At 34.4% G+C, this 19,984-nt stretch overlaps 2 protein-coding genes across 3 annotated transcripts; one reads left to right on the top strand and one right to left on the bottom strand.

Moving 5' to 3' along the window:
• Positions 1–17: 17 nt before the first annotated feature.
• On the top strand, positions 18–10,629 carry LOC105328629 (transcription initiation factor TFIID subunit 4). Of its 2 annotated transcripts, none has more exons than XM_066078976.1 (14): positions 18–1,207; positions 2,855–2,998; positions 3,216–3,381; positions 3,541–3,668; positions 3,772–3,861; positions 4,809–4,976; positions 5,330–5,448; positions 5,705–5,874; positions 6,085–6,215; positions 6,700–6,825; positions 6,936–6,992; positions 7,246–7,356; positions 7,599–7,652; positions 7,959–10,629. In XM_066078976.1, exons 1-14 carry the CDS (start codon positions 62–64, stop codon positions 8,070–8,072), a joined length of 2,724 nt encoding a protein of 907 aa, XP_065935048.1. In that variant the 5' UTR covers positions 18–61; the 3' UTR covers positions 8,073–10,629. The 2 variants fall into 2 exon arrangements, with proteins under 2 accessions (XP_065935048.1, XP_065935047.1); XM_066078975.1 differs by having other exon boundaries at positions 19–1,207; positions 3,216–3,399.
• Positions 10,630–11,802: 1,173 nt separating this feature from the next.
• LOC105328627 (negative elongation factor D) lies at positions 11,803–19,821 on the bottom strand. Its single transcript, XM_034481919.2, has 16 exons — positions 19,647–19,821; positions 18,986–19,104; positions 18,773–18,882; positions 18,373–18,482; positions 17,478–17,585; positions 16,977–17,129; positions 16,493–16,623; positions 16,152–16,272; positions 15,831–15,897; positions 14,484–14,596; positions 13,874–14,010; positions 13,493–13,607; positions 13,131–13,226; positions 12,809–12,949; positions 12,530–12,659; positions 11,803–12,189 (listed from the first exon to the last, which is right to left on the bottom strand). The coding sequence occupies exons 1-16, from the start codon at positions 19,704–19,706 to the stop codon at positions 12,173–12,175; spliced, it is 1,728 nt and encodes a 575-aa protein (XP_034337810.2). The 5' UTR covers positions 19,707–19,821; the 3' UTR covers positions 11,803–12,172.
• Positions 19,822–19,984: the final 163 nt, after the last annotated feature.

Genomic DNA, 19,984 nt, shown 5'->3' with positions numbered 1-19,984 from the left:
CTTCCCATAATTCTTGCGATTGAGCATGCGTACTTCAGTTTAAGTTGTGCTGTGGAGTGAAATGGCGACCACGAACTCTCTCGACGATATTTTGTCAACAGAAATCGACGAGAATGCTGTTAATGCCTTAGTTGGTTCTTTGGAGTCACAGCTAGCTTCCACAACACATAAGGACACTGCACATTCTATTTCTGATGCTTCTATGAACAATAACCATATTAGCAATGCCAGTGCTCCGGTAGCATGCACTTCTACTGTGTTTATAAATAATTTCCCAACATCAGCTTCGAAGAATATGACAATTCAAAATAATGTAGCATTAAATAGTTCAAATATATCTCATCTTAAAACATCTGAGTCTCAGTTACTAGGGTTAAATTCTATTGTGTCAAACGTGAATTCCAGTGAGGGAGGTGATTTATCTGTAAATGCAAACAATATCAATAGGAACTCTCCAGTGCCTGTGAACCATGTAAGAATTGCTTCTCATCCACAGACGGTTGCAAATTCTCGAAATTCGCCATCACCATCAGTATCAGGACAGCTTAACAATGTTAGTGTCGCAAGTGTTCGCTCATCAACACCAAATCAAGTTGTGATAAACAATGGACAAAGTTTACCAAATGTGAGCAGTATTGTGAATTCTGCAAATAGTGCTAATTTTAATGCAACTGATCATAAACCTGTCATACGGTCTACACACAGTAGTCCGCTAAACCAAAATTCTAGTCAGGATGTGAAACCTGGACCAACTCAAATAGTGAATATCAAACATGAACCTGTGGGATCCCCCCATAGAGGGGTTTTAAGTGTGAAACAGGAGACAGGTTCTCCAAGCTCAGGATTTGGTGTTAAGCAGGAGCACCAACTAGCAATACAACCTGTGCCTGGTGCACCACACAATGTGCCTCATCCAAGTGTTCACTTAGTGCAGGGAAAAGGACCAGTGACCGGAAATCCAAGTGTGATAACTGTTAGGACACCTGGCCAGACTCACCCATCTCAAGTTGTTATGCAACCTCAAATCATCACAACTCATTCGTCGAGTGCACAGATGCATGTTGTGTCTGTGAGTGGTTGTACTGTTGCCACACGTCCGACTGGAACAGTTCAAATGACTCAAGGCAAAAATATCAATCCCAGAATGGCAACTAGTGCCGCTTTCAGACCTCAGCAAATTAGCATTGCACCCAGACCAGGAACAACGGTGTGAATTATTTTTATAGATTACATTTTTTATAGATTACATATTTTATAGACAACATATTCATAATATGCATGTATTTTGATGAATATATGCTACATAATTTTTTTTCTCCATAATTATTTTACATATGAAACAAAACTATCTATTTTGAATTTATTTTCCATATATCCTCCTTGTTGTGTCAAAAGAAAATAAGTTTTGTAAAACTAGATGGCAAGACAATTTTACATTGCTGTGAAAAATATCAGTCCAATTTGGTGAAAATTATTTCTTTTAGTAACACACATAAATTCCAATTTTAATTTTTGGTATTGTTCAGGCAATGGATCTTCATTCTCAATAGCATGTTTAGCTTTCTTAAATACATGGTGCAAAAGTTGCCCCAATAATCATTTGAAAAACAGCTACCTAAATACTATTGAGATTTAAAAAAAAAAAAAGTTGATGATTTTTGAAACTAGAACTTAGTTTTTGGCATGAAAATTCTGATAAATTTAAAACTATGATGAAATACCTTGATATATATAATTATTACAATGTATAGATTTAAAAAAAAAAATTCCACAAAATTAAGTTAAACATTGTGTACTTTCTTTGTAATGAGGCCTACTTTCAGTTTTAAATTTTGCTCGTGGGCAAGTTGTGGATGTCAACTCTTTTAAAATATAACTTTCTGATAGCTTATTCAAATTAACAAGTTTTTATTAATACTTGAATGAAATGATACACGTCAGAATGTTTTACCTTCTTGGTAAAGAGCTGATGTGGCTCGATAATTGATATTTATATAATAACATAATGGATAGGTAATTAATGGGTCAATGATACTTTGATAGATGATTTGTGGTATAATGCTCATATCGTACAATATCCATCAGAAAAAAAACATACTATTTAGATAGGATTTAGATCAGTGTAATCATAAAAAAAAATCTTGGATAAGGGAGACAAAAATAGTCTATTAATTTTTTTTCTTGATATGTAAATGATAAGTTTTTGTATTGTTATGAGTGTGGTTTTATTAAGAACAAATGGTCATGATTTATTTGATTTAGATGAAATAATTTTAAAAAATCTAAAACAGAATCCATCTACCATAAAAAAAAAATTCATTATGTATCATGTTTTAAACTTATTCATGTAATTTCCTTTCGCAACATAAAACACTTTTGTTCTATTATAATTTCTAATATTCTAAACTTTTTCCCTTGTTAGATAAGTTCTTAAGTTCTTAATTCCCATTTTAACATCCTCCAAAATTGCCTCGAAATTAGGGAAATGAAACATGCAAATAAATGATAATAAATAGATAGGGTTTTTTTCTTCAACTAGTAGAATATCCTCTTGTGTTGATCAATAAATGCAAACATTTGCCATTTGGGGGTTTCTCTCTCAACCTTAATGCCAAAACAGATAAATGAGCATTGTTTACTGTAAACATTTTACATTTGGCCATGTATTCTAATTAGCTTTTTTCACAGAACATAGCAACATGTATCTACATTATACATGTATGAATACATAGAAAAAGAAATGCACTAGCTAAATCAAATCTACTCTAACTTGTTGCAGAACCAAATTCTGTCAAATATCATGCAAACTAACTACACGTATAATACATTGACCATTTTCTATTTTGCATTGCAGCAAAACACTATTGCGTTACCACCTGGTGTTCAGATACCTCCCGGAGCTCAGCTGGTCAGGAACGAGCAGGGACAGTTGGTGTTTGTCATCCAGCAACCCGCAGCAACCAGTGCAGCAACGGGGCACCGGATGTTTGTTAGACAGGTCAGATTTGGCAATCGATACATATGCCGCAAACATTTTTTATGTTCTTTCCTAGCCCATAATGGGGTGTAAGACAGATATGATCAAACAAGATTTTTTTTTTTATTCTCTAGACTGTGCAGATCAAAAACCTTTTGACTTTAAGTAGATGTTACTGAGCCACAACGAATTGCAGACAGTATGTACTTAATAAGCATTTTACCATAACTTGTTGTAGCCTGCCAATTCGCCAGGTCCCGTTCGCCCTCATCAGATTGTGACAATTCAACCGCCTGGGATGAACCGGCAAGTAAATCTCAGCACCGCCGCTACCACAGCCACGCCAGTGTCCACCTTGATCCGGACCACGGCACCTGTTGGAGCCCCCCACACTACCCCTTCAGGTAGGACCAGCCTGCCAGGTATACTATGTGTTGTCATTATTTTGGATCATCAATGCAATTCTCTTTTTTTTTTCACAACAATCTTATTTGTTTTCCTGATTTTATGATCACATTCACATCGCAAAAAATACAACACAATTACACATTTTTCCCCTCCAGGAGCACCCCAGCAGCCTCCAGACAATGTCAAAAAATGCAAGAATTTCCTGTCCACTCTTATGAAACTGGCCCAGAGCCAACCTCAACAGACAGTCAAAAATGTCCGAGAGCTAATTCAGGGCCTCATAGTAAGATAAAGTTTGAATTTTTTTTTTGCTTGTTAAATTTATTAATATTATTCATCAAATAACCATTTAAAAATCATCAACAAATGTTCTTTTCATTTTCAAGGATGGAAAAGTGGAACCTCAAACGTTTACAGAGAAGTTGCAGATTGAACTTCGCTCTTCACCTCAACCATATCTTGTGCCATTCCTTAAGGTAAGGTTTGCGGCTTGCATTTTTTAGAGGTTGTACCAAAGTTACATACCATTTTGTTCACTATACTAGAGTCTTTTTTCTCATGAAATTCAAATGAATTTTGCCCGTCCCGTTTTATAACTACAAAAGGTCAAAGTTCATGATTTCCAATTTTCATTTTGATGAAATGTAAACAATTTCGTGAAAATATGTACATTTTATATGTGACTATTATGGGGGTTATTTATGCTTAAAATGTTCGAAAATAATATCACTATGAATATTATGATTCACTTTTATCGATTTCTGATGAGCTATCTAAAAATAAAATAAACTGCAACAAAAGTCTTAATTTTGGACTACTATTATGTAAACGAAAACATCTTATTTGAAACCTTTCCAAGTCCTACGATTTCAGGAAAAACGTATCTTAGAATATGTGTAATCTGATGTTTCTAAAACACTATTCAAAACCATATGATGCGGATTTCGTTTTCGAGGAAATTGATAAAATGCATGTGTCCTCTTATTTTTTCATTGAAACTAAAAAAAAACCGCGAAATAAAAAAAAATGAAATTAATTATGACGTCATATAAATTTTGACGTCATAACTGAAATAAAGGGTAGTTGGTGTTACGTCACAATGAAAATGTGTGAGTTATCTCCCTGTAACCGCAAACCTTACCTTAAGGTACCTGGTTCTGCCATCAGCAACGTTTAATGATTGTTCAACTCAGTTCTTAAATCCAATCCTTGTACATATGTTTGAGGTAAAACCTCAGATTTTAGATTAATGATTTATTAAATAAGGAATGTCGTTGACAAGAGGCCTGCTAATCAGTCAACTGTTTTTCTATCTCTTGTCATCAGTCCTGAAAATTGATTGTAAGTTGAAAACGTTCTGTTGTTTAGATAGAAGGGATTAGCTTCAGCATGTTCTTGATTTTGTGATATTTATGCTTTGTAGAAAAGTCTGCCAGCCCTGCGGCAAGCATTAATAGCCAACACCATGACGATAGAAGACGTCAAGGCTCCTCCCCTCGAGGTCCTCCAACCCGTGGTATCCATAGGCAACCTAGTCCACACTCAACTCCATCCGTCCACTCATCACGCAGCTGTCCGAGGCCAACACGTTGTAAGACAGTTTTATCAGCAGTAGCGTGTTGATGCATTCTGTATATGACTGACATACTTTTTCTTTTGTAACATTATCTCAACTTGTAATGTTATCATTTTGTAGTAGAGTGACAGGGCTCTATGTGGATAGACGTCTGTATTTGACTGAAATACCCTTTCTTTTGTGAAATTGTCATAAGTTTTGTTGATAGATACTTTGTGGGTTTTTTCTTCATTAAAAAATTAATTCAGATTTAGATAGAAAAATACATCATATTGTATCACTTACAATGCATGCCCTACTCGTGTGTTCAGTTCACATGTAAATAACTGATTAGCCAGTGTTTACCATGCTGAAATATTCTCTGACAGATTGGAATTCCCAAAACTGTGACAGCAGTGACTGGGAAGGCTCCACATCACACAGGTTTGCCTGCCCAGGGTCGAACCTCCACTCCCCACAAAGAAAAAACCAAATATGATTCTCTCAAGTAAGTTGTCAGACTTCAAAATCGTACGTTAATGATTCATATGTAAATGTCTGCTATCTATAATATAGTCAAATATTTTGAATAGGATAGAATCAAATTTTTTGTTCAAATATGCATTTGGCTATTCTTTAAATGGATTATTTTTATTAAAAAAAAATTTAAGAAAAAAAAATTAAGAAATCAATGTGCATCACTTGTTTTACTTTATTGTGAGATGGAAGTTTTGTGAGGAAAAAGAGTTACTTTATTTTTACAGGGATGATGATGACATAAATGACGTTGCCACTATGGGTGGTGTGAACCTCTCGGAAGAAAGTAAGAATATTTTAGCGAGTAATGCTGACTTTATCGGGACACAAATCCGCTCCTGTAAGGATGAGGCCTTTCTGTACCATGGTCCTTTACTGGCTCGAATAACAGCCATAGGTAATCACACTGCTTCAGAATTTCAATAAAAAAAAAAGGTGATAGTTCGATCAAGTGGAGCTTGAAATTTCCCATTTTTATAGTACATGTGTTCAAAGTGAAATGCAAATACATGTATTGTTAAAAGTGAACAACTGACAGAAATCCGCGTTAATTTTCAAAACAATCATCGCTCATTCTGATAGGCTGTTGTGTTTTTTCCCTCTGCAGCAAAGAAACATGGGATAGATGACATCTCGTCAGATGTGGCTAACCTGGTCTCTCATGCGACACAAGAACGACTTCGAGATCTCTTAGAAAAACTTGACACTATAGCTGAGCACAGAATAGAAATTTATAAGGTATGATATTTCTGTTGAAAGGTTTCCTGTAAATGAAATTTAGAATGTGAAAACTATATCTTTATTTTTCATAATTATATGTTTATATACATATCAAAGCTATACCCTGGATATGAAATGTGCTCTTTGCCCCTCGGAAAATTTCTATGGAATTTTTATGTCAATTTTGATCTTCTGTAGTAGGGTTGAAATTTTTTCCAACAATAAAGAGTTTCACTTAAATTATTAGACAGTAAAAACAGACACATATAAAGTGTAATGAAACGTTCATCCCTTTGATGTGAAATGGATAGCTCTTTCGTCAACCACTTGATAAAAACTTTTTTCCTTGATCAAATCCTTGGGATAAAAGTTTTTTTCACAGATTTTATAAATGGTTTTTCGCTGTAGGAAAAATAAAAGTATGTGCTCTTTTATGTATAGATGTTTGATTATATTTGTAAATCTTGTGCAGTTTGCAAGTCATCTTCAAATTCTTTTCCAGATGAATGAGAGGTTTGAGGCTTCTACTGATGCCAAATCACAGCTAAAGTTCCTCGAAGAGCTGGATAAGATGGAGAAAAAACGCCATGATGATCAAGAATGGGAAAAAATAATGAAGGCAGCAAAGGTATAACTTGAAATTATTTATTATCGGTATCAATGAAAATACGAAATGCTGTTGGAGTTTGAAATCAAGGTTCTGAACAGGACTAATTAAGATTCTATTTACTTTTTCAGAGTCGGTCGAAAAATGAAGACCCTGAGCAGCAGAAGATAAAACAAAAAGCCAAAGAGGTAGGGATCGCTGTGAAAGCATGGCACATTACTAAATAATTGATGCATCATGAAGCACTTGGTACTTGTACCTGAACATGTATTTGATTATTTACACATATGCTAGGCAATTTTTAAAATCACACTTTAATGTGTAGTCTCAAAGGAAAAAATCACACATTATAATTATTTGTTGGAAGATGGGGAAAATTTTCAAGTTAGCCCAGTAATTATAATGACACTGTGTCTGAAGTAACTCCCCCTTTGTTTACAGTTACAACAGGCTGAGATAGAACGGATGAGGCAGGAGGAGGCCAACCAAACAGCCCTGGCAGCTATAGGACCGCGCAAGAAGAGGAAAACAGACTTTGGAGAGATCAGTTCTGTAAGTCCACTGTTAATTTTACTTTCATTGGCAAGATAAAGTTTTTCTCTTCATCACCTCCTCCTGTATGAGCACTGATTTGTGTTCAGTACCAAGATTTCTAAGATATTATTAAAACATTAATATTTTAATTTACATACTGATGGATATAGATTCTTTGATGAATGATGATTGATACTCTATGTGTATTGACAATCTTACTGTGTATTGTGCTTGTATAAAGAAACTGTGTTTGCTTGCAGTCTGGAAGTGGAGGGCTAAGCGTCAGTAATGGAGGAAGCTCATCTTCCAAAACGGTAAGAAAATTTCACTGAATATCAAAACAAGTGAACCTGTGCATATTATAAGTTTATATAAATTCATGCACATTTTTTAATCTGAAGATTACACGTACAGTACATGTAAAGGCAAATGTGGATTTGAATCACAGATGCACATGTACATGCAGATTACAGTTCCTTTATTTTTTTTTTCTGATTAAAGTACCTGTATTGTAAATGGTTGAGTCCTGTCTTGATTTTAATATGGTGCATACCAGAATACAGTTAGTAGGTAATGTAACTTTAGTGTGTTCAATGTTATTTACTCTCTCCCTCTCACAGACAAGTACGAGACAGAGAATCAAAAGAGTGACACTAAGAGACGTGCTGTTCTTGATGGAGCAGGAACGTTCCTTGGGCAAGTCCACCCTCCTCTACAAAACATTCCTAAAGTGATGTATGGCCTGGACAATGCAGGTGCAGGTCAGACGGATGTGCCATCCAGCACTTCTTTTGTGAGATTTGAAGAGTTTGCCAAGAACCTTTGGCCACATACACTCTCCAAGTTTTTCTCCTGAGCTTTGAGTGAACTAAAGTGACAGAGCTTTAGTATGTTGGCAGGTTTCAGTATGTTGGCGGATATGTTGACAAAACAGACAGCTGCCCCCCAAAAGTAGCAGACAATGGCCCAACCCTATTCTGTGGAATGTCAATAGGGCACGAGTTCCTCAGAGTAAGCAAAAATGAAAAGTGCTGAATTTTATCAGCTGTAAAATAAAGACTTTCCTTCCTGGGAAGAATGTAAACAGTGCTTTTGAGTGTGTTACGGAAAATGTGTGGTAGGCAGTTCTAGTATTAGTATATTCCATCTGCTGAGTTTCATTCATATTTTTTCAAAGCTTTCCATACTTAAAAACCAGCATGCTAATACTCATTCAATCTTTGCCCATGCAGTGTGAGTGAAAATATTTTTTGTTAATTTTTTTTATTCTGAGATCTGAAATGAGTAACAAAATTGTCAGGTTTTTTTTTATCGAAAAGAAAAATATTGTCTCTTTATCAGGTCAAAATTTTGTCCTGTGTTATCTGAATATTTTGCTCATGGACCAGACGGACCCAGATTTTTGTTGTTGATGATCTTAGAATAGTAACAAAGTCTTTTTTTATATCCTTTTCTGTTGTAAGTCAAAAGGTCATATAATCTAAATATGCACAAAGTGTGTTTAAAGGTAAATGTTTTGCCCAGCAAAGCTCTTCGATTATTTTGATATAGTACATGTCTGTATTAGTTTCGTTGTGAATTTGATTTTTGTACATTCTACCGTAGATATCCAAGCATTAAACATACTGAATGATTGAGTATTGTGAAGAATGAATACGGTTAACTGAAAAGTCTAATTCAGCAATACCTGAACTTAGAATGTGGCAGAACTTGAGAATACTGGCCCTTATTAACATGTGATAACAATCAATATTACTAGAACAACAACCCACGTAGGAGTACTTAAACAGCTTAATTTCCCAAGCTCCCTTAAAGGACTGCTGTCAAGTGCGGTTTCATTTTATGAAACCAGTGCATTCCAATTCTTATTTATATTCAAATGTTGATTTCTTAATTGTAGCTTATAGAAATAAAACCAATAATTCATTTTACATGTTCATGTATCTGTATCACCAAAAATAATAAATCTTTGCCAAATGACCATTTTAGAATTTGATAAAGATTAGACTTTTCCAAACTATTTCCTTAAAGTGCTGTTCCAAAATATACCACATATGTTTTTTTCATGGAACTATTACTTTATAAAGGATTAAGTAACATTAAATTGCTCTTATTTGTAGTCTTTCGCAAGTACATGTTAATGTATATTGAGTAAAATCTGTTTTGTGAAGGAGTTACGATCGGTGCATCTGCAGGCAGTTTTGTGTAAACAAAGTGAAACATACCCTCGAGTACATGTATCTAGACATCTAGTAATCTACATTCAAAAATGTTTCAAAACACACATCATTATTACTCCTGCATGTCAAAAATGCATCCAGTAGACATGTACTTTACAGAAAATGCATCCAATATGATTTACAGAAAATGAAGCAATGATTTAGAATTTTGATAATATTTTTCCTTATTGAACTCTTTTTCCACTTCATTTATGCAGTAACTAAATAGGGAGTAACTATAAAGGGCGAAATTACGAAAAAAATTCAAATCCTGAAACAGTTCTAGTTCAGAAACCACATGAAATTTCCTCTATTGCCGTAATATTCCGTTGATTTTAAGAAAATTCAAACCATCAATGCTATACTGTTTATTCATCAGATTAAAGGTTCTGTAAATAGATCTTCAAAGCACAATTTTTGGCAAAGATGTACATATCCTGTTTCTACGGAGATAGGGGAACGTCAGAGGCAGCTTTAAGGGTTTGATGTTGTTTTGTATATTAATATATATGTATGATTGTAAGCATTTCTGCAGAGCTCTGATCTCTGCAATGCTCTGTCAAGGGATGTTTATAAACTGCTAGATTTCTGTACATTATATCACTTAAAAGTGTGGATCAAATGTGTGTGTGAGGGTGTGCAGGTATGTGTATTACAATATTACTCTCACTGTGTGTATTCACAGATGTGTATTGTATTTCACCATTAATAGATATCATCAAATGTACATTGTAATATAACTTATTGAAAAACAATGATGTGTAGAGATACTTCATGTTGTGCAGCCTGTGTTTTGTACAGATACATTTATATTTTATACAGCGTTACCTATTTTGAAACTAATTTTATTTGTAAATATCAATCACATGACTGTCATGTGACGAGGTGACTACTACACCCTCCATCTGACTACACTGAACAGAAGGGAATTTATTTATCAACTTTTGAACTTATATCCAGTGATATGGGAGTTGTCATTCGTTTTACAAGTATTGATTAGGAAAATTATGTGAAAATTTAGTTTTCCAACTGATTGGATATCTGAAAGAACTAATAAAACTGAAATGCTAAACTGCGTTGTTTTTTACTTTTTCAAACAAATGAATTCTATGAAATTGTCAAATTAAATTAATCCAAGTAGCTACTTTATGCTCAACAAACTTCATAAGTCTAGAGAGATTTGGTAAAAATGGTAATAAAAACAAAAACATGTTCGGATAATGCAGATGTTAGGACTTTCATGCATTATGATAGTTGGTTGAATTCAGTTTGATGACCTTAAACGTCAAAAAAAATTGTGGCACTGTCAAGCCAAATCAACATGTATGTTCAGCATCCGAAACCTATTGCTCTGATTCAGCATCATCATCTTTTCAAGTTTTGGAAAGATTGAACCAATAATAACAAAGAACTATGATCTATCAAGGGGACCTGCTCCAAAAACTTAAACCAGTTCCATAAACCTTAACCTCATTCAGCATTAGAAGCTTTTGCGTTCAAGTCTGTCAAGGTCATAAGTATACAAGACGCACCTTCTGTGCAGGTTTGGTGAAGTTAGGATTAGTAATAACTAAGATATAGTCATCAAAGGGCACCTGCTTGAAAGACTTTAACTTGCTCCAAAAACCATAACTTCCTCCAGCATCTGAAATTCATGGCCCAGATTCAGCACCCAAGTCAAAATTTTAAGTCCATAAGTAGGTCAAAATGCACCATCCTAGCAAGTTTTGTGAAGAAAAGACAAGTTTAATATAACTAAGATACAGGACCTGCAATTTAAACCAGGTCTGGATGCCGAGGCTAACGCCTGGGGTATAGCATAAGCTCCTTCCGACTTTGTTTCGGTGAGCTAAAAAATTATGTTGTGTAAATACCTCCCAGATATAATTTCATGTTAAACAGAATACCCGGTATATGTATTGGTTTGATCTTGTGCTGTATCATAGTAATGCTCACATATTAGCAATGAAACTAAGATAATTAATGAATTATTAATATGAATAGACCTACATGTACATGTATGTGTTTAATCATGTCTGTCTCAACTTTGGATTTCAGTATGATCATGTAAGAACTTATCAGACATTTTTGCAGGAACACAAGTGACAGGCATCCAAACCAATCTGAATCTTTTTAAGGATAAGAAAATATGACACTGCTACATCAGTTTGTTATATCATAGTAATGGAGAATTAATGACAGCTTCAAAGCTTTTGATACTTTTTCGAGCAAAAAGACAAAGAAAAATATTTGGCTGCATTTATTCCATGCAATAATCATAAATTCATTTACAAGTAAATTACACATAAGCATATGTACATGTATGTGTAACTAATATTGTATTTGAACATTTCACAATTTAAAACAAGTTAATAAATGAATATTTAACAGCTCGGCCAATCCTTTCTGAATGAACACAACATCGCCCTGGAAAGGAATCTTTATGGCTTGCACATTAAATGCTCTTTTACTCAGCATTTAAACTATCAAAGTTTATGTATTCCAGACAGTGTGTCATGGGTTCCCTTTAGTGGAACTGGGGCAGGGGCCCAGGAGAAAGTTCTGTCGTTTACCACACTCAATGTTAATCAGACTTCATGACACTGGAGGGATTCTCATGCCTTGCAATGCACTGAAAAGAGAAAATCATACAATCTAAAGAAATAACATTATTAAAAGTGGTTTTTCTGAAATCAATTTTAAAACATACACCATACTGTAATGAACAAATATAATCATTATTGAATTGTGTAAACATTAAAACAAATTATTTATGGAGAAACATTTCTCCTAAAAGTATTTTAATATGCTATGTAACTTACCCCCACCCCCCCCCCCCCCCCCACCCCCCACCCCCCCGTTAAAGTAAATGTCTACTATGTATACATGTATGTATGTATGTACATGTAAATGTAAATGATATATAATGCCATTTACATTTTAATACAGGTACAAGTATATGAAATTCTTACGTATGAACTCTGAGACAGGGTCACTTCCATCATCCGATCGTATTGAATCTGTGATGTCTTTACACTCGATCAAGGGAAGAAACAGCTGCCCAAACTCTGGAGTGTAAGGAGGGGCGATGATGTCGAGAACCTGCATAGATAATCAATAAAATGCTTGTACAGTATTTAAGTTTCTCGCTGAACTGAAAAAAGCCCTAATAATATACAAAATGTCCCTCCTTTTACATGTAACTTCAGAAACAAATAAATATTCAGAATGCAAATGTTGAGAGTGAATACCTCAGTAACGAAATGTCTGATGAGTGAAATATCTGTGTCCTGTTTGTCGAGACAGTTTTTGATGTAAGTCACAACAGGGATAACAAAGCCTCTGCTGAACAGATGCACCATCCGATCAAGGACCGACTTTTTAAGCTCCAGCTACAATGTTTAATGTTTAAATTGAAAAAATTGAGATAAATACCTGAAAATAATTTTTTCAGCATAATTAACATTCAATGAAAGTGTGGCATAAATTATCGGATTTGAACTCCAGTTTGTTAAATTAAATTTCCTTTTCGTTAGAGAAAAATTTGCATCTAATAAAACGTAATAACATTACCCTGAAGAGGACCTCTAAGTCCTCAAAGGATGATTCAAATACCCTGATGAACAGATCTAAAGCTTGCTGGTGAAGCAGAACATGGTTTGTAACAATCTGTGAAAGAACAGAATTATCAACAGTTATCAAGGTTTAGTTCATTAAAAATACAGATAAATCACCTGGATAAAAGTATTGACCACGTGCACACATTGGCAGACAATAAAGGAATATCTTAAGAAGCAAGACTCATTATTTCAAAATTTCTGTTATCAAGTTCTCTTAAAGTCACATCATGAATGCATGTACATATTGCTGGTAAATGTACATGTAATTAAAAGGTCAATGCTGTAAATATTTGTACTACTATACATGAAACCTACTTCATCAATGAGAACCAAGTGTAATGGAGTGTGGTCAGTGTTCAGTTTGAAATAGCTCGCATCAGACACAGTGTAATCCACCCATCTCAACACTCCATAGGCAATCACAGGAAATCTGTGAAGTTAGGAGAAAAAATATTAAGATAAGCTCATTCTATGTAATGTAAGTTTTTTAAAACAAGCTAATTAAGAAATCACTGCAGGACTTATATTTTTTTTTCTTTTTACTCAGGGAAGGGCAAATTAAAAGTACAAGTACTCTGTTTTTCTGTCCTATAAATTTTTTTGGAGGGGGGGTGTTAAAAAATTGGATTAACAGATTATCAATATCTGTTCAGTAACAGAGTAAATGTCAAAGTCATGCTTGAGGATTCTGCCTACTTGATGTTGAGGAAGAGAGTGTTGATGTCTGAGATGAGTTCCGACGAACTTTTGTTCTCGGCACATAATGACTGCACTCGCTCCAAGGCCTGGGTCGTGGGCTTAAGCTCATCCTTGTTTATACTCTTCCTTTGACCCTTTAATAAAAATAAAATTTCACATATTACCTTCAATTAAATGCCATCATTGAACTGAAGTTTATATTGAGATAAATACTGTATACCGGGTTATTTTCGCTCATGTAATTTTTGCCCTTCTACATTTGTAAACAGTTCTGCCTCATCTTGATTTCGCCTAGACACAGTTGTGTTTAAAGAGAGATAATTTGAGACATTGGTGTTTGCCCAGTCTTAGATTTGATCGCTGACAATGAGGGCAAAAGGGGCCAAAATAAAACAGGGGCAAATACTTTCCTGTATACAGTACAGAGGTATTTTTATCTCTGTGATAACAGTTAGATCATTTTACCTACTGCTGCATGTACATGTACCATCACTATATTACATAAATATACAAGTCACATTTAAAGGTAAAATATAAAATTTTATGGTGAGTGGATGCAATATTCACTTTTTATTAGATTGTGTAATTATCTCCACCTCAGACTTACCTTTTTGAACACCTCAGTGACACTGGCTGCGTAGGACAGGACAAAAATATACTTGGGTTTGTGGTCAGGATTCACTCTGGATGAAGGCTTGAACAGGGCATCAATCAGTAGCTCTGTAAAATAACAGAAAGTTATGTTATGTCTGCAGAAAGTGCAGATCAAAACAGGTGACAGAACAGAAGTTCACTAATTATAGCACACATGTAAATTCTGTCAATTTAATTACCGTACATGTTCCCATGTGTACTGTAAAATCTACTGGTACTTCTACTAATAAGATTAAGGATAAAATCTTTTGCCATATGATATAAAAACAATTTTGCTCCATTTAAGTCAGTTTTTAAAGCATCTACCTGTTCTGTAAAATCCTCATCCCGAATTAAAATAACCACAAACCTAAAAAGCATCACTCTACAGAACATGTTCTGTGACTTTCCATTTCAATATTAAATTCACAAGTTTTGAAATATTGGCATAAAATGGACAACTTAACCCCCCCCCCCCCAAAAAAAAAAACAAAAATTCAAAAAAATTGAAAACCAGTTACACAGAACCAAATTATACACTTTTTCTGCTACTGATCTTGAGCTTGCCATATAACGCACCTTTAGATCATATGCAATTTTAGAATTAAGATGAAACTTGCAATGGTTTTTTTTGCAAAGATTTGCAATAGATGAATAGTCAGAAGGCAGATGGACTTAATGATTCTTATTGGCTGCAGGTCTGTAACTCCTGGTCTGAAAAAAAATTGGATAGACGACCTGGAAGCTACAGTTTCTTACTTGTAAAAAAGTTGCAAATTACAGCACACAAAATGTTCTGCTAGTTTTGGTCTGATTAACTTTATTTCCCCTCAATTTCTGTGGAAATGTTTCGTACCATTAAATTCTTCAGACAATTTACAACTGATGTCATTACTTTACTTGCCTCTGATATTCTATTAAATACCATAACCATCCCCATAAAGTGAAGTGGTGCAGTTTGTTTACATGTAAAAATGGAAATCTCAAATTCGACGTGAATTTATCATACTTCATTTTTCTGAGGTAGGCTAGCTTGTTTGAAAGTCTAATGCAAGTAAAGTGACGATATCAGTAGTAAATTGCTTGAAGAATTAAATAGTACTAATTTTTTCCACAGAATTTGTGTGGAAATAAGGTTAGTCAGTCCAAAACTAGCACAAGTTTTTAAGCACCATAAATTGCAACTTTTTTACCCGTAGCGTCAATCCAAATTTTTCCAGACTGGGAGCTACAGACCAGCAGCTAGATTCTTATACAACCCCCTACCCCCTTTGACATCATTTGCAAAAGGTTTGTTAATTCTATTTCTAAAAGCAGTTACCTAAAAATGCTGGAACTCTGATAAGATCCACAGGAGGTGGGTTCATCTCCATGTACATCTTGTACAGCTAGAAAAGAGAAAAGAAGAAAATGTTTCCATGTTCATTATTACGTCATCATTTAATTACGGTACTGCAAAAATTAATACATAATTCTACTGTATTCCTAAATCCACACAATACTGGAACATCATTTATTAAGTTTAATCCTACATTGTATACAAAATTATTTATTATATTTATTATATATTTGTACAATTTTGTATCATGCTATGAAGCAGTAGACAGAAGATCATTCTACTCTGTAGATAGACATAACTTACAATAGTGATGTCTGCTGGATTGAGGGCATTCTTGGACAGCATGGAGGAGAGTGCCTGACAGGCACGGGGGTAGGCTGCTGCCCCACTGAGGGCCAGGGTAATGGGGGTAACATCCATCTCCCTGGAAGTCAAACAACATAATCAAATACCTCTCAAAGACCATAAGTATCCCCAAACCATAATTTTGCTTGTGATTCAGAAATCCTGAATCATTTTTTACAACTCTCATTTAATCTTATTCCTATTGAATGATAAGTCATTTTTAGTTTAAACTCTAAATTTCTCTATATTTTGCAAAATACTGTACAATGAAAACTCTGTCCACTGGACTGTGTACTGACCTGGCTTGAGCACTTTTCTGTAGTTCCTGGCACAGTCTTCTGATGTTGGATCCACCCTTCGTCTCCTGAGCCAGTATGTGCATCAGGACCTGGCTGTACAGGTAAGTGTGCTCCCCGTGACACACCATTTTCTGAAATTAACAATGTCATTCATGAATGAGTAAAGTTTCCATATCAAATGGACTAATAACTTACATACGTACCGGTACATGTAATTAGAGGTACTTGTCAAGTCATAAAAGATTACATGCATTTGTAGAACCGGTAAATACAAACACTTTTTTGATAGATTAATTTTTTGCTCACTTATACAGGTAGATGTACCGGTACACCAAATCCTCAAGTTTAATTACCCAAATGTTTTTCCTACTATCTTTTTTAAAAAAGTTCTGTTGATGAATATTCATTTTTTTTTTTGAAATTGCAACAGACTGCAGAAAAAAACCCATATAAGCTATAAACTGTAATGTGTGATTAGGCTCACTGTAAATTCTGGGAGATTTTTAGTAATGATTTCCTCTCCTCCCTCTAACATTCCTGTGACGGAGGTTCTCAGAACTCGTGAGAATACCTCAATTTGGTGACAAGCTGTGGAGACAGAGGTTATCTCCCCTTGGTAACCAGCATCAGATATCAACTGCAGAAAATAAACAATGATACTGCCAATCTTTTATCTTGAATCCATGTACATGTACAGTAGATATATATCATTTTTAAAGCCCATTTTATTCTAAATGCCAATTATGCTGGTGTTACACTTTCCACTTACATCAGAAATTATAAATAATGAAAGCAACAGTATGGCAACTTTTAAAAAAATTGTTTGACTGTAATCTCCCTCCTCTGACAGCTAGTGCTTAAACATAAGCTTGATAAGCACAATTTTTTCTTCTTTTGTAGATGTTGAACGAAAAAAAATTTCTAACCTAAAATTGTATCTAAGGAGAAGTCTTACATGTACATGTATAAGAAGAATGCTATTTACCTTGACAGTAAAGTTAAGCATTAGACAGTCGGGATACTCCTCTGCCAGCTTATAGAACAGCTCTCTCCAGGTGGGAAACTCAATCATTTCAGCTAGCCAGGATGGTGTCTAAGAGGATCAGGACAAAAACAATTGAACTTAGGTGAAAAAAACACACCTGAAAAAAGTCACTCAAAAACCCAAAAAGTTAACAGTAAGTTATTAGATTAAGAAAGATATAATGATAATGTACATATGTCAAATAAGCGAAAAATTTGCAGTTTGGGGATAAAAAATGAATATCTGAAATATTCAATTCAGTAAGTTAAAACAAAAGCCCCTGTGGGATTCGAACTCAGGACGTATGAATCACAACCCCAATGCCCTATCCACTCGGCTATGTACTAAGGTACATGTTGTCGACAAAATCCTTTTAATACTACGCAATGTCGTTTCGATCAGAGCTAGGTCAGCCATTTAATGATGATGTGTTATTCCACCTTAAAGTGACACCTGACTGTTGTTCATCTTTGTCACTTTTTTTATGCAAACATGTTCATGTTTATCAGTATTTTAAGTTTAAAAGCAGAGCAAACAAGTCTGACAAGATGCAGACCTCAATTTTACTTTTATTTCTATACTCTGATTATTGGTCATATCAGAATTTTTCTTCTCACTTAATTCCATACTATGAATGCCAGAGTGATGGCAACAATAAGAAAATGGAAATAAATGTGAACTCTGATTTTAGGCAGACTAAAAAGCATTATGATACTATCTTCAAGATTCTAAGGAGTTGTACTGCATGTAGTACATTTTACAACATGTGTTCAGTTCTAGCATTTATAAAATGCATTTACTTTTTTATCTTAATAACTAGTTGCATGGTTTCTCTTTTCTTTTGATGAAGCCCTACCTCTCCCTCATCAGTGAAAATGGAATCAGCCTTTTTGGGGTCAAAGTGCTTCATAATCATTGACTTTAAGTGATTCTCTACCATCTCCTGTACAATCTTAATGTCCACACCTGGAACAAACATTCATACATAAGCAATGCATATGCTAATCAACATACCATTCATTGAAATATACCGGTAATACCATGTGTATTGATATCTTTTTAATCCCGGTCTTACATTTTGATGTGCACTACGAAATTTTATGCATGCATCATTAATCCATTTAGTCAATCAATTCATGCATAAGAATAAGAATTGAATTTTAGAAGTATAAATTGTTTAGTGACTTTATAGATACAAGTCCATGTATAAGGAAAATGCGGAGAAGCCAGGTTATTTACATAGGCTCTGACATTACCTGCTTGGATGAGCCACTCTGCCAAGAGATTCACAGTCTGGGCTACTGCTGTGTAGTTATCTGACAACATCTCCACAACTTTCTCTGGAGATCCACCGGCTTGCAGAAATCTAGAGAAACATAAATGAATATCCATGTTTGGTTAAGATATCATTTCAAATAATCATGATTAACAGAAACAAATAAATTGATCACAGTTAACGGCTTTGTTACCTTTTCAGTGTGCCGAACACTCCTGGCTCCATGATGTAATCCTTAGAGGAGAACAGGTCCACACATTCCTGTTGGGCAGCCATTTTTTCTTCTTCATCTTCGTCATCCTCATCTGGTGACTATAATAGTTTATATTTTTTTCATTCCATCTATTTCACATAAAGAGGTAGGATATCCAGATTTTTATATATTATCAAACTTCAATCTAATTAAAATTAGAACTTCCATCCGCTCCCTGGTTTTCGATATGTCGCGTGGAAGATTTTAATTAGATTGATCAAACTTAAGATTTTTTTTCATTTATTTTCTGGGTGTTTGTTGTTTTCAATGCGTTTTTCATATGATGACAAAGGTAATGCATCAATGCTGTGTGTGCACTTTTATCATGTAAATTGACTTTGTTTATGAAGCCAATGAAGATTTCTCTCCAAGGATTCAATATGATACTATAATTCGAGAGATTCCCTTTGTTACCATTTACTAAGCTGACTAATTTACAAATTAAATGAGATTTTTATGTCACAATTATTTTCTCAAAATTTTCTGATGTCAATGAAAATGCGCAGTTCTAGATATTTTTCATCTGCTCATAGAATATCAACGTGACAAATTGATCACAACAAATTTTAAAATTTAAAAAACTCATTGAATTAACACTTACATCGCCCACATCGTGCCTGCCTTCCCACATATTTTCTTCATCGTCTTCAAAGTCGTCCATCTCTCTCAAATTATATATCTATAATTTGACTATTTTAAGTTATTTAAAATTCTAAATTCTTTATTTCTTATTTTGTATTGAAAGCTGTCATCTTGAAAGTTTGTTAAATCGTTCGTAAAATGTTAAACATAAAACCCTCTTAATTTTATATTTTTAGATATTCATATATTACCTACAAATAATCTATAGATCATACTAAAATCATCACTTCTGTACTGATAATATCATTCCGAATTGTAGGTTTTTACAAGAGTTAAGAATCTAATCGAATTAATCTG

Source organism: Magallana gigas, chromosome 3 (genome assembly GCF_963853765.1).
Source record: "Magallana gigas chromosome 3, xbMagGiga1.1, whole genome shotgun sequence".
Taxonomy (NCBI): Eukaryota; Metazoa; Mollusca; class Bivalvia; order Ostreida; family Ostreidae; genus Magallana; species Magallana gigas.
The sequence above is the reverse complement of the archived record's forward strand: the minus strand, read 5'-3'. Positions and strand labels throughout refer to the sequence as shown.

What these genes read in the sequence shown, in the direction of transcription:
- LOC105328629 (XM_066078975.1), top strand. Translation starts at nt 62, where the DNA reads ATGGCGACCACGAACTCTCTCGACGATATTTTGTCAACAGAAATCGAC. An exon ending in AGCTAATTCAGGGCCTCATA is followed by an intron (nt 3,669 to 3,771) that starts GTAAGATAAAGT and finishes TTCATTTTCAAG; the next exon opens with GATGGAAAAGTGGAACCTCA. An exon ending in ACCAAATATGATTCTCTCAA is followed by an intron (nt 5,449 to 5,704) that starts GTAAGTTGTCAG and finishes TTATTTTTACAG; the next exon opens with GGATGATGATGACATAAATG.
- LOC105328627 (XM_034481919.2), bottom strand. Translation starts at nt 19,706, where the DNA reads ATGGACGACTTTGAAGACGATGAAGAAAATATGTGGGAAGGCAGGCAC. An exon ending in TGCTTAACTTTACTGTCAAG is followed by an intron (nt 17,130 to 17,477) that starts GTAAATAGCATT and finishes TATTTTCTGCAG; the next exon opens with TTGATATCTGATGCTGGTTA. An exon ending in TCAGACATTTCGTTACTGAG is followed by an intron (nt 12,660 to 12,808) that starts GTATTCACTCTC and finishes TTATCTATGCAG; the next exon opens with GTTCTCGACATCATCGCCCC.